This window comes from Penicillium verrucosum (genome assembly GCF_028828655.1).
Source record: "Penicillium verrucosum strain IBT 35672 chromosome Unknown utg000001l_segment0_segment0, whole genome shotgun sequence".
Classification (NCBI taxonomy): Eukaryota; Fungi; Ascomycota; class Eurotiomycetes; order Eurotiales; family Aspergillaceae; genus Penicillium; species Penicillium verrucosum.
Window position 1 is genome coordinate 5359191 of NW_026643210.1, and position 14631 is coordinate 5373821.

Below are 14631 nucleotides of genomic sequence, written 5' to 3' on the forward strand. Positions count from 1 at the left end.
AGCCCAAGAAAATTGGATCTCTCTCCGATTACTACGCCACAGAGGAGTTCATAGTGGGTTCCAGTGGAATTGCCACGACAATAGGTATGGGTGTGGAGCCCGCTTTTAATGGAAAGAAGATGTGGTTTGATCGCAAGTACTGATGACTTATGATGCCTCATTACTATTTACATAGGTAGCATATAAAATTTATAATGTTGTATGTTGAGTAGCCGTGCCAAGCGCCCAACACCAGGTCCCCTGGTGTTGGTGCGCCCCACCAGATAGATACCAGATCTACAATTTTAAGTAACTTTTGTATGACTTACCTATACAAAAGGTACTTAGACACCCCGTAAACATAACATACATTTGCTCAGCACTCGAACTAGCTAAAGTAATAGAAAGTGTACGGATATATATTAAAAGTCTAGCTTAATTAGTTTAATGGTAGTATAAATTCTTAGTATCTAATATAAAAGAAGAAGAATAATTTAAAATGACACTATATAACGGCTATACGGTAGACATAACTACCTAGGTAGGTACTTTCTTTATTTTAGTATACTTAATACTCCTCACCAAAGTTTGGTTAATTAATATAGACTTCCTTTACACTATATATATCTTCTTATATTTGCCCTAACTGCTTCGAGGGTCGAGAAAAAGTGTTATACTAACGGGGTACCTAAGTACCTTTTGTATTGGTAAGTCATACAAAAGATACATGAACTATAAATTGGTTATCTGGTGAAAATCTGGTATCTGGTGGGGCGCACCAACGACCGGAACGGTTGTTGGGCGCCTGGCACGGCTACTTCGTAGACATATTTTATATCCGAAGTCATGAAAAGTGGAAAAGTGGGCCTGAAGTCCAATTCTTTTGAATGCGCTATGTTGTACAAAGTACTCGGTACAACACCACCCTTTGTAAAATGGAAGTACATAAATCGAAGCTTATTATCAAGCGCCACGAGACAGGATGTGTAGGTGGCAATGCAAAAACTATTAATACGAATGCCTAATATCCGTACATACTCCGTACATATGTAACTAGTTAACTAACACTCTACTGTCGGCGATGCCGAACTCGCTCGGGCTGGGTCCGGTGGATCCGAACAAAAATATTTATCTGGCAGACCAGAAGCAAAAAGTTATTGACCGACGCAGGGATCGAACCTGCAATCTCTTGATTCGTAGTCAAGCGCCTTGCCATTGGGCCAGCCGGCCTTGTTGAATGTGCAAATGAGCAAAAATGTGTATCAGGAGAGTATACATCGGATCTATTTCAGATGCTCATTTCCAGGAATATATAATAGAGTTATAAGTACAGGTCAGTAACAAGAGATATGGATAACGGAAAGAAAAGAAAAACAGTGGTATGAGGGTATGTTGATGCAAGAAAACGCCGTAAAAGAAGGCAAAAATCAGATTCCGTACCGAGTCATACATTCGACTCGGAAGTGTCTCTCGCGAAATCATGCGGTATCATGAGGACCTTCTCGGACACTGCGCCTTCTTCCATTGATATAATCCGTGATTTGTGGCATAGTACCTCCCGCCATCCAAGACGTAGGGCCAAGGACATCAGCAGGCTTCCAAAGAAAAATCCAACCAAACAGGCCAACAGCCCGGCTACAGTACCCAGCAAAGCAGGAAGGATGATGGGACGGGTGATGTGCATAAAGGAGTTCTTAGGATGGTGTTTTTGGTGGGGCCGACGGTGTTCAGCGTGGTGGAGGTGGGCCGGAGTAGCCCAGAACGAAAAGAAATGAGTTTTAGATGCAGATTCTGTTGCGCTTCCACTGGTGGTGACCTCTATAGCACCATTCTGGGTGGAAGATTCCGTGGCCTTGGCGGAATCGTGGGTTGGCGTCGCGGTCCTAGACTTGGTCCTCTGCTTATCGAAAACGGAACCGAATTGTGTCCTCCAGTAGTTGACCACCCACGACTGGCTCTTCTGGTCTGTATTATTATTCTGATTGCTGCCACGAGCTGGTTCGACACGGATGCGGGTCATGCCGTACTTTCCACTTTGATAGGCGAGAAGGTCGACGGTTACTGCGTCCGGTGACACCAGGTTGCCTTGCAGATCGAATAACTCGATTCGCACGCGGATCATATCCGCCATGGATCCTATTTCATTTGTGGGGAGTGGTTGAGTCTCGAGTGTGTAGAATAATCCTACGGTGTTATCACTGGGATTGATTTGGTCTGGGTCTTCGTAGAGGGGCGCATTGAGCTGCATTATCACTGATGGAGGATATAGTTGGTGCTCATTGGCGTAGAGGCTTCCATTCTGAATGGAGAAATCGATCGACTGTGTTATGTTAGTATATTTGCGATGGAATTAGTAAAAGGAAAAACATGACTCACGAGTCTTGATCTAACGCCATTTTCAAGGTTATCCAAATGAGGAACGAAAGGAAGTCGAAGTTGGTGGGCATCCGGGATGGAGGATGCGAGGGCACTTCCTATGAGGATTGCCCACAGCAGCTGCATGGTGGGAGATTTGGGATATGAAGGAAAGAAGTAGACAGGGGAGAGAAGAAGAGAGACAAAGAGAGAAAAGTAGAAAAAGAAAGATATAAAGTAGATTTAACGTCCAACCAGACTACCATTCGTGTATAATCTAGGTATATATATATATATATATATCTATGTGACTACATGCGGGCTATCAGACATTCAGACATCTAACAAAGAATCATCGTTGCCTGGAAATATACTTTGAGACAGGGAAAAAGGCAGAAAAAGCTTAGCGTTGGCTTTAGCCCATCTTTGTTGTTTCACTCTGGGCTATTCTTAGTATCTTTGACTCTGCAATTTCAGTTACTGTTCCTAAATCAAACAAGTTCAAGGAATTTCAAGGAATTTCATGGGAAATGTCGCAAATGCTTTTTGTTCCCTTTTTTCCCTTCTTTCATTCTCAATCGGACTTGCAGATATGTAAGCTTAAGAGGTAGAATTAATATACAACATATACTATAACAGTGCGCATATTAGACTTCCGAAGGATCCGACTCTACGGAGTACGTCTTTACCAATCCCCTAATACGTATACGACCCCTAGTGGATAATTAACTCACTACTAACGGGACTTGTTCTAGTGTAAACAGAACACTTGACTTTTTCTATGGGTCGATCTAGTCTACCCTAATGGGCCCCGCGGATGCCGAACCCCTCTATGGCTATAGATCGATATTGTATTCAACGCTCGAGTACCAACCCCTAATGTAGCCGATAATCAAATGATCAAGTGATCAAAAAACTTACAGACACAAGTTACCACCGGATAAAGATTAAAAATGCATGGACATGCATCATTCCAAGGTTGGACCTTGAAAAGGCTTGCATGTATTAGCGTTGGCCAAGAATGATACGGATGAGGGGTCTTAAATAAAAGAGCTCTACAGAGTAAACCCTCTATGTTGTAGTAACCTGGGAATTACTTGAAAAATTCTTGAGGTGAAGAGCTCTAGCTCTTACGCCTTGATCCTATTTGACTGTTGGCAATGACGCCTTCTCCCAATCAAAATGTCCGGTGTCAGCACGGATCAAATAATACGAGCTGCACATCGTTGGATCAATTGTGTCGGCAATTTTGTTCAAGTTTCATGTCTCAGAACAAATTGTTCATTTGGCTTCAAGGTTGCTTCGTTCGCCTCAATCCAATACATTGGGGTTCATAACATCAACGCTGCACTCAATCTGGGGTGACCTCTGCTACAAAGTATATAAGAAATTGTTGGCGAGCACAGCCTCTGCGGGGTTAGTCTGACTGCAACATCACAAATGTCAGACGGAGATTCCGAAAATTATATACATAAGATTGTTGCCTAGAAAACGGGCTGTTGACTTAGTGCGTTATACAGTGACAATTAATTCCTCAATCATCCACCTCACGAATCTTATACTCAAACATCTTGTTAGAAGGCACTTCATGTTCATTCTGGAGTTTCGTCGCACTCTCGGCGCCCGCTGCTGGCACACGGTACTCGAATCGTTTCCCCTGCGCTGGCACAGATCCGTCGGGTAGTGCATATGGAAAAGGTAGATATTCAGGTAACAGACCCAGCTGCACAAGTACCGTTGTTTGGTCCCATGCAATGTGTTCATGGAACAAGCAATCTCCTCGAATGTTAACTACAGACGTAAATGGAACGCGAACGTGTTTTCCCGTAGGAGGGATTCCGGGGATCCTAGGGGGTGAAAGCCGTCAGTTAATTACTCGATTCAAATACCGGAACCAAAAACACCCACATCCAGTCCATCTGCTTCACATGAGTGAAGACAAATATAAACTCGTCCACAATACGATCGGTGCCGACTGTCCGACTGATAAGCTCTAAAGCTGTGTCCTCAGGGTTGTTGAAGATGAAGTGATTGAGATAAAAGTGACTCAGACGAGTTCGTCCAATGCCTCCTGTTAGAGTTGGCACATGATTCACGTAAGGCTCCGGGACCATCGTCGCCATTGTCTTTTCCACCGAGCGCGCTTCAAATTCATAATAGGTGTGCTCGTCCCAGATCTTCTCCAGGTCAAAGAATGGCCCACCCATGTGTTTTTTAACAAATCCGACACTCCGCGTATGACTTACTCCTGCGGTCGATATCTTGAAATCCGGGTGGCCGGGAATCATGAAGCTGGGAGAGGATACGTCGGAGTATATGTGTGTAGTCTGTCCTTCCTTCGTCCTGCCTTCCATTGGATGAGACAGATGGAGCAAGGTTGACTGGAAGAATGGAATGTCCCAAGAGTCGAAGAATACCGCGGCGACCAGAGCCGTGCCTTGAACTAGTGCACCTTGCAGACTGTCCTCGAATTGGGGAGCATAATCTTTCTTTGATCCATGGACTGATTTGAAGTCAGTAGAAACCAGTGAAATAGTCGGCTTGACACTTCCGTACCTATCAATCCAACCTTTTCCTTCGTATCGCACTCTAGCCTCTCTGTTAAGCCACGCTCGGCTTCTTGAAGAAGCTCTCGTAGAGATGGTATGTCAATAGCAGACTTCTCATCCACGGTAATCTGTGCCACTGTAAAGCTTTCCTCTGCCCATTTTTTGAGAGGTTCTGGATCAAGCGTCTTGTTTTGCTGCTGGCATGTCGAGTAACAAAGAGGTCGTATGAGAATCAGTCCTGGACCATGTCCACAGCGGGAAATAGGAGGCTGAATGGTTATATGTGGGGTCAAATCCACTTGAGCGGAAGTCAAACTTGACTTGGTCATTTTTTATTTAAATAGAAGTTGGAAGTTGGCATTTGGAAGTGAAGTTGAGCAAATCCGCGGGGTTTCCAAGTAGCCGATTATATACCCGGAGCTCTATCACCCCCCACAAGTGAGAAGAAAGACGAAATTTAGCTATGCAACACTCTCAAAAAGATAGAAAAATCAGAAACTCGGCATGTAATTATTACAATTATTTGAATTTATTTGCATTTATCTCATATCAATCCCACGTGACCCGTCATCGGAGCTCGGCCCGTTCATTTCCACGCGCGAGCTGTTTTCCCAAGAGCACAACCCAACAATGAACGCACTTGTCCAGTCTGCCCTGACTGATGTCGAATCCAAACTCAATGCTCTTCTGACTAGTCTCACAACCTCTCCCACTGCTGCAGGAGCCCCCGCAGCAGCTGTCGCCCTGCTTGATGCGGACGATGCGCTAACCTCCGCCATTGAAACGCTTCGACAGCACCAAGAAAACCACGCAAATATTCTCCGACTGCGGAACGAGGCCCAAAATCTGGAGGACCGAGTCAAGGGCATCGTGGGGAATATTGAAGGCTTCGAGAAAGAGATCCGCACAGCTTGTGGAGACAACGGCGACAGCGACAGCGATTTCGATTCTGACTCCGATGATGACCTTGGGGGAAAGAAATCATTGCTACGCGGAATCAAAGAGATCGACTACAGGTTACTCTTGGATTTTGCACGTCGCATCAGCAAATACAACCACGAAGCAGCAGCCGATGCCGCAACGGGCGTTGTGAAACGGCAGGGACAAGGAAATCCCCTCGCCGATAAAGATGTGACGATGATGGGGACAAATGGAGAACAACCAACGGATGAGGGCGCAGAGCCAGTGGCATCTGTCACCAAAAATGCAACGCAGTGGTTGGACGAGTCCGCGAATGTTACGCGCCAGGTCTACATGCTGCCCTACCCGATGGAGGAACGGATACGGATGGGATTGATGGGTCAAATCCAGCTTTCTGCTGGTGACGATCCCGAGAAGGAGGTGGAACGGTTATTACGTGAAGCTGAGGGTCCTGGGGCCGCAGAACCGCCAGCACCGGTGGAACCCGCGGAAAGCACAAAGCAGGCGGGCGAGGCTGCGAAGGCTGCAGTTCAAGCCGGATCTTCAGCTGCTGGAATGCCGCGGGCGCATGTCCCTGCACCAGCACCGAAACCAAAGCCCAAGGCAATGCTGGACCTTGATCTCTACGACCCCGACGAAGATGACGATTGAGTGTTTTTAAAGCGGGCGTTGCATTCGATTTTCATAATGATACCAGCTACAATAGCACAGAAAGCCATTCAAGATTTTCTTTTTCAACTGTCTCATTGCATGGACCTGTAACCCAGCTATTACACCTTATGGGTCGAAGACCCGACCTTCTATCCCCGGAACATCATATTGTTAAGTAGAAGGGACTAACTAAATAGTTAACTAACACAGAAACCTCACAATGCTACTGATGACATATTTGACCCCCGAAGGAATGAATTTGCTGAAGCTATGGCCGCAGGCGTTCTTATTAACAGCGATAGACACGAACATCGAGCCAGCCACGGGCATGATATGTAAAGAGGCTATTTGACGATCTGTCAGGGAAGGTACGTTAGTTATCAGGGAAGATAGTATCATGACTATCTTGGACATATGTAGGCCAGAAATATATAACTATATATCGCAATCACATAGCCATTCTATACTCCCCAGAGAGGCTAGATAGGAATTATTGTACAACTAATCGTTATTGAGATATTAAGCAGTATTCATTGCATCTACTATATGTTCTGGGTAGGCATACAGTAGCCCGAGAGACTAGCGAGGGGGAGAAAAAGGAAGGCAGTGTTTGTCCCTAAAGTTAACAAAAGTACAGACGCTAAACGTTAGCCGAGGGCGCAGTGCTATATAGACTTCTCGGCCTTTTGGTATTTAAAGCGGCTTCATGAGACGTAGGAAGGTCAGCCTTTAACAAATGTTCCCTAGTTGCGAAGCTTTGGCCTTGTGTAGGCAGAAAAGTGCAAAATTTACAATATAACGCTCGCATGGCTTAGTGGTAAAGCGCATGACTAGTAATCATGAGATCCTCGGTTCGACTCCGAGTGTGAGCATTTTTTTGCCTTTCTTGCTTTCCGACAATAAGTCGGCATATCTTGTGACGACTTTTTAACACCTAGTTACCTAGGTAGTTAACTAGGTAACTAGTTATGTAGTGTAGTAATGTAGTCTTTTTGCCTCGACAATGATATTTCCATGCAAAAAGAATAGTCGGCTGCTTATTTATGGCTTGTCATGTCTTTTTTATAGGTTCTTTCTTTATATTACCATAGCAGATATTCAAGTCCGAAAAAAGCACTAGTTAACTAACAGTTAGAGCATTTAACTAAAATCTGCAAAAAAATTGCTCACACTCGGAGTCGAACCGAGGATCTCATGATTACTAGTCATGCGCTTTACCACTAAGCCATGCGAGCGTATTATTGAAAGTTTGGCAAACTTTTGCCTATATAAGACTATTTCAACAACTAGCTAAAAAAAAGCAAAACTGGTAGCATGGATAAGCCATGCGAGCGATGTACTAAAATGTTAAACTTTGGTCTAGTTATATATGTTGTACTCCATACAGTGACTAGCATAACATTGAATATACCCCACCCACCACCGCCACTATATGTCTATACCGCCTGTCTAAAATGGGTTGCCACCACCGGTGTGGGCCAAGGAGGTGCAAAAACTTTGTCCAATGACTGTATAAAGCAATTTCCTGGAGATATATGCAAGGAAGGCCAAAAAATGCTCACACTCGGAGTCGAACCGAGGATCTCATGATTACTAGTCATGCGCTTTACCACTAAGCCATGCGAGCCGATTGGTGGAGGCGTGGCAAACCTTTGCCTATATAAGGTAAACCTCAGTATGATGCACTTTTCAGACATTATAAGCCTCCTTGCCTTTTTCTGCTGTATAGCTATAGATATCGAGAATGGAGGAATCATGAAGCATACATATATTATATTAGAGACGTTTGGCAGGCCACTCTATTTAGTAACGCATTTATGAAGCACTTGTTGAGGTAGGCGGAAAGATTTTAGGGCTTCATAAAGCCCCACTTTATCAAATGCCATGTGCCATTTACCTACAACATAACTATAATACAACGTAACTAACTATAACTAACTAGTTAACATTGGACATACATCCATATATATTATCAGCGTAATGTGACTAATGTCGTATATCATAATAGGTTACACGTACTAATTAGGGTCTATCACTAGGTGTGGTTGAGTACATAAGTATAATAGGCCTTCAGCCGTAAATAACACCCGCACCCTTCTAAGATATATAACTATTCAACCCCTTTATATTTGAATAATTGAGTATCAATCGCACCACTATAGCAGACGTAAAATAAAAATGAAAGTTTAGATTAGGTATTTATTAGATAGATATCATCATTCAATAACATATGAGTTTCAAGTATACTTGAGTGAAAACCACTAGAACATGAGTATTATAGCTGAACACATGTTGCCCCAGCCCAGGCAGTTATTCTTTTGACTTGTTGCTGCTAGCTTTATATATGCAAAGGTGTACAATGCTTCCACCAATCAGCTCGCATGGCTTAGTGGTAAAGCGCATGACTAGTAATCATGAGATCCTCGGTTCGACTCCGAGTGTGAGCATTTTTTGCTTCAACGTCTGTTGTTCTGACGCCCATTAAAGGAATGGAATTAGGATGAAGTGCAAGAAAGCTTCACCCGCCTAAAGTTTTGCTCACATATCAGACGAATGCTCCAAGGTTACTGCAACCTAGCACAAGACCAGCCCGCAAGGACCCATGACCGGCCCTTCTATAAACATTGTCCTGTCCCTTTTTCATCTACCTGTTCACCTATTCATCTATGGTTTGCATATCCTTATCGCCAAGGGCAAAGCTAACAGGGATGTTGATCTTCTTGATATCACGGATCTCGAAGATCCTGGGATAGCTAGCGAACATAGAATGAGAGGAAGTTTCGTCGTCCCTAAAGCCTAGATTTATGATATGCTTCCCTTCCCAGCCGAACATAGCTGGAAAACAGTGAGGCTGTTAACCGATTCAAGAAGTGTAAATCATAGTCACACAAGGCTTGAAATGAAGGTGAAACTTGCTATAAACTTATTTAATACGGATGAAGTTAATATCTATGGTGTGTTGAATTCGTAGGCTGTGAGTAAATTTGCTATCTGAGCTCGCTTTCCATATAGGGGACCAAGTGACTATCCACCAAGCGAATCATACCTGTGAGTTAGCCGAGTGAGTTCCCAAGATTGCCTTGGCAGTACTATACAGTCAGTGGACATAAGTTTTTGCACCCCTGGCGCTTAGGTGGGGCTATAGGGGGTGCAAAAACTTATGTCCAGTCACTATAAGCAGTAGATTGAAATACGAGGCGTCATGATAATCTATGATTCATCCACCCCTAATCTAGTTGTCGGAGTTTGGGAATCAATGTCCTAAGATATGACCCTAAATAAGAATCGGACATCTTCTACCAAGTCCCGCAGCCAGCCCCTTGATACACCTAGATCCGGATATGTCGTCCAAAACAGAAGAGGTAGACCGGGGTAAACGTACCACTTAGTTCCAATATTTTTTTTTCGGGAGTTATTTAAATAACAACACCTCCCCCGTCGTAAGATCATATCCGCATATATAGAATGCAGCTATTTATGCTATATTAGCATGCGATTCGAAAAGCAGCGGCGCAAAGCGTTGTTCTTCCGGCGGAACGCCGTATTTAGGTGTCGTATAAATTTGATCAGATAACTGACCTTATAGCGTAAACGATTTAGACTTACCTAAATACACAATAATCAATTAGCTTTCTCGTCAGACATAAAGAATCGTTGACCTCATCAACGCATAAGATACGAGCGAATTATTTCGCCGGATAAACATCAGGATGAAAGCTTCCGGCTAGGTAAAAGACCTATTAACGAGGGAGAATATCCTTCTTGAACAGCGGTAAAGTTGGTATCAGTAGAAGTTCCCCTTAGTTAGAATCTGTAGCGGGTAGATCTATGAGATGCACCCTTTATTGTCAACTCTCTTCCCTATAGTTGGAATTCTTCAATTCTTCATTTGAGAAAAATTACCCAGCGTATAACATTAAAGCTGGCTCCAAAGCCGACTGGGGATTTGTGCCCCGGAGTCAAACGGTACTCGACGTCGAATAATGGGACGATAAAATGAACAGGATAGCTGGAAGAATTAAACGATACCAGTCGAGGACATAAGTTATAACGAGACTGAAGAGTCCATTTAGTGCCGTGAAATTATAATCCAGATTGGGATTTCTCTGTAACAGTGATGGTAGCGACGATGACGGACATAATAAGAATAGAGGCGACCCTATTTGTTGACTGAGGAGTGATCATTTTCGGAGATAAAATTGTCCTATGTGGTTCGAGGCCATACGTCGAGCGAAAATCAAGGATATCTTCTCGCGGAAGGTAGTGACGACTAGGCAGATAGTGAATCCCCAGATCATAAGAGTATGAGAGAACTGGGTTCGGCTGAGGCCTGGCTGGGCAAGTGTGGGGAGTTGTATTGTGTTTGGTGCGGTAGCAAGACGATGTTCTAGCTGGAAACTATAAACGAAGAAGCATTACTTCCTGGACTCAGACAATTCCTAGCAGTCAAGAAAGTGATGTCGCCTACAGCCTATATCACGTTCTTTTTATCGCTTTTCTCATGTTTACACCGCTAGCACACCACGGCCAGGATGTTGAGAAGAGGTGTATAAGTTAAGTTACCTTGATCTTTAGTTGATCGACTCGAGAGTGAATTATAAGGAAGTGGCTCTCTGGATTTACTTTATGAAGATTGAGGATACTACAGTGATGTAACACATGTAGTATGTTTCAAAACGGCTACTTGTCAAAATAAGGTACTGTTATACCTACCTAGGTATGTCTCTACGGTCTTAGTCCTTTTCAGAAATCTAAGATACTAAACATCAGCCATGTCGCCCCATATACGAATCATAGCCACATACATATATAGATAGAATCAGGCTATAAACACTCTGTCCAAACCTCGTTCTTTGAGTCGATGATGGTGACTACCTTTTTCCTTTATATAAACAAATATCTGAAAGGCTTCCACCAATCAGCTCGCATGGCTTAGTGGTAAAGCGCATGACTAGTAATCATGAGATCCTCGGTTCGACTCCGAGTGTGAGCATTTTTTTATATTTCTAATTCAGCCACTTACTGAATCGGTGGCTTTGAGTGTTTCTTTTTTTTGCGTGGGAAAAGATACAGACAGACACGCATTTTACTAGAATAAAAACCTTCCTGTTTAGCCTTAGACGCACTAATCTGATATTTTGTGTTGTAAACGGCGGACCTGTGAATCACTAGGGGCCGGTTATATTATATACTAATACTACTACTGTTCTATATCACCAGGTTCATCCTGGTCTATCGGCTTAACTTCTCTCCTATTCCGCTCTCGCTATTTAACTCCTATCGGTTACTAGACAAGGCGTAAAAACAACTAGAATTTATTCGCTAGAATAGGTTTAACAATTATAATATATCTTTATAAGTGAGGGTTAAAAGAGAAAAGAGGAGCTCTCTTAGATATGGATGTGCGTATGCAGCGATGTGGCGAAGCTGAGTTAACAACAATGGAAGATTGCTTATATTACTAGTGAAACCATAGGAGCCAAACCATAGGAGCCAAACCATAGGAGCCAAACCATAGGAGCAGTCGCCTATGGAGCCTCTATAACTGACAATCTAGGACATGAAATAATTACCTGCAAACTGTAGTACTGGAGTGTTTTGAGACTGGATGTGTGGCTGCCTGAGGCTATCATGTTAACCAGGACTTTGCTCCATAGACTTTTCTTCCTTCTATCATGGTCTTTATCCCGGCTTTGCCATCAATGCACTCTTGTTGCCCTTATTAGGAATATGTAGTACCACACCGGAGGATGTTCCGGACCATCTCACCTATTATCTCCCCTTCAAAAAGGTTCAAGAAGTTGGACCCAAAATGTCTGCGTTGTCGGATTATAATTGCGGCCTGTCGGCTGGGGTCTGATCCTCAATTCCCCAGAGGGTGGAGGGAAGAATGTCGATGAGCCCAATGATGATCGATAGAGTCATGATCCCCGGATGTCACCTCCACACCACGAAACACGCGAAGAAGCTTGGTAAAGCCCGATCGAGCCAGACTGTGCTGGTCACCTGGGCCAATCGGAAACACCGAGGATTCACCTACGGGGTCGATGTAATGAATTCTTGGCACTTCTCTGGAGAAGAAGTAAAGCATTTAATAGACCCTGGGGCCCCGGTTTATGCCTGATGTTTAGAATGGCGGCTCTTGTCCTTTTGGGTGCTATTCTGTTGAGAGCTCTTGAATTACTTTTGTCGGATACTTCATTACAATGAGTCACCACGAAGACCCTTTCTCCAATCAAGATCAAGCAGACGGAGACGTGGAGAAGCAATATGATAGTGACGGTGAAATCCGTTCTCCTGGGGGTACTCCTCAGGCCAGCCGTCGAAAGAAAGAAGGTGCAGATGGAGCTGTCAATGGACATGACAGAGAAGAGTTGAAAGAATGGGAGTGCTACGACAGGCTAGGGTACTCCTATCCCTGGTTCAAGAAATGGGGTATCATCTCAGTCATCTTTGCTGTCCAAACATCCATGAATTTCAATGCCAGTTTCTATGCTGCTAGCATTACCCTGTACGCGGCACACTTCAACATCTCAGAGCAGGCCGCACGTATTGGCCAGATGGGGTTTCTCGTTGCTTATGCATTTGGCTGCGAGTTTTGGGCACCCTTCAGCGAAGAGTTTGGTCGATGGCCAATAATGCAGCTCAGCTTGTTATTGGTCAATATCTGGCAGATCCCCTGCGCTCTGGCTCCCAACTTTGGCACTATTGTTATCTGCCGCATTCTCGGGGGTTTATCATCCGCCGGTGGTTCTGTAACACTCGGCATGGTAGCAGACATGTGGGAGCCAGAGGACCAACAATATGCTGTGGCCTTCATTGTGCTATCTTCCGTGGCGGGCTCGGTAGTTGCCCCCGTCGTTGGGGGCTTTGTGGCAACCTTCCTGGACTGGCATTGGAATTTCTGGATTCAGCTTATCCTTGGAGGCTTTGTGCAGATCTTACACTTCCTCATTCCAGAGACCAGATGCGGCATCCTTGTCACGAGAGAGGCCAGACGAAGACGGAAGAGCGGAAATATGGTGTGGAGTGGTGATGAGCTAAAGAAAACTCGTATGTCCTTCCGCTGGGTGTTCATGGTTTGGATACGCCCGTTTGTTATGTTCGTGCGTGAGCCTATCGTCTTGTGTCTCTCACTGCTCAGCGGCTTCAGCGATTCTCTCATCTTCACTTTCCTTCAATCGTATACGCCGGTATACAAGCAATGGAACTTCACTACAATTACAACTGGACTTGCATTCCTCCCGTGAGTATGCACGATCTTGAATTTAAGAGTGGTTCTGATTACTTGATTCTACAGACTTCTGGTGGGCTATTTCATTGCCTATTTTTCATTTATTCCATGGATTCGTAGACATTGCAGAATTCGAGAGAAAGACCCAGATGCTCTCCAGCCAGAAGCTCGGCTTTATTGGTTACTATGGCGTAAGTATTCTAAAAATTCTTCTTATTAGCCTCGTTACTGACTCGTAACAGTGGCTCCTCTGTTGACAATTGGCCTATTTGGATTCGCGTGGACTAGTCTTGGTCCACCCCAAGTCCATTGGATTGCGCCTATGATCTTCTCGGTCTTGATTGCCATTGCCAATGTAAGTGAAAAGTGAAGTAGATCCCTATTCATCGATACAAGACTGATGATGTGATCAAGTACGCCATTTACATGGCCACAATTGACTACATGATTGCCTCGTATGGTCCATATGCGGCCTCAGCCACAGGAGGAAACGGATTCGCCCGTGATTTCCTGGCCGGTATTGCGGCGATGTATTCCATGCCCAGTAAGTCACCACAATCCTACAACAGGATATGCTCTGACCAAAAAAAAAAAAAAAATCACAGTGTACACAAACATGGGTACAACACACCACCTTGAATGGGCTTCCACCTTCTTGGGATTCATGGCAATCCTTTTCACCATTCCAATATACATATTCTATTGGAAAGGTCCCAGGATTCGGGAACTATCCCCATTTGCGCAAACCTTGGCTTCCGACAGAAAGAAAGCTGGCCGGAGGGTTTCTTCCTGTGGTTCCGGTGATCCAGATCCGGTTGAAAGGTACCTCTCTGGACGTTCCTCGGAGGAGACCAGAACTAGATCTGGTTGAACTGTATCAGAACGGTGGGAAGGGAAATAAAGAGTATGCATTCATTGGCACAGGATGTAAGAATCGATTGC

At 44.3% G+C, this 14631-nt stretch overlaps 4 protein-coding genes across 4 annotated transcripts; 2 read left to right on the forward strand and 2 right to left on the reverse strand.

The window, feature by feature from the left end:
- Positions 1-1423: 1423 nt before the first annotated feature.
- N7516_001982 (uncharacterized protein) lies at positions 1424-2481 on the reverse strand (the record flags this gene model as incomplete). The annotated part of the gene is made up of 2 exons (XM_057214702.1): positions 1424-2299; positions 2356-2481. The coding sequence occupies 2 exons, from the start codon at positions 2479-2481 to the stop codon at positions 1424-1426; spliced, it is 1002 nt and encodes a 333-aa protein (XP_057076585.1).
- A 1387-nt stretch (positions 2482-3868) lies between these two features.
- On the reverse strand, positions 3869-5212 carry N7516_001983 (uncharacterized protein; the record flags this gene model as incomplete). Its single annotated transcript, XM_057214703.1, has 3 exons — positions 3869-4181; positions 4243-4837; positions 4891-5212. 3 exons carry the CDS (start codon positions 5210-5212, stop codon positions 3869-3871), a joined length of 1230 nt encoding a protein of 409 aa, XP_057076586.1.
- A 301-nt stretch (positions 5213-5513) lies between these two features.
- On the forward strand, positions 5514-6455 carry N7516_001984 (uncharacterized protein; the record flags this gene model as incomplete). The annotated part of the gene is made up of 1 exon (XM_057214704.1): positions 5514-6455. One exon carries the CDS (start codon positions 5514-5516, stop codon positions 6453-6455), a length of 942 nt encoding a protein of 313 aa, XP_057076587.1.
- Positions 6456-12661: 6206 nt separating this feature from the next.
- N7516_001985 (putative MFS multidrug transporter) lies at positions 12662-14560 on the forward strand (the record flags this gene model as incomplete). Its single annotated transcript, XM_057214705.1, has 5 exons — positions 12662-13701; positions 13756-13880; positions 13932-14044; positions 14104-14233; positions 14295-14560. The coding sequence occupies 5 exons, from the start codon at positions 12662-12664 to the stop codon at positions 14558-14560; spliced, it is 1674 nt and encodes a 557-aa protein (XP_057076588.1).
- Positions 14561-14631: the final 71 nt, after the last annotated feature.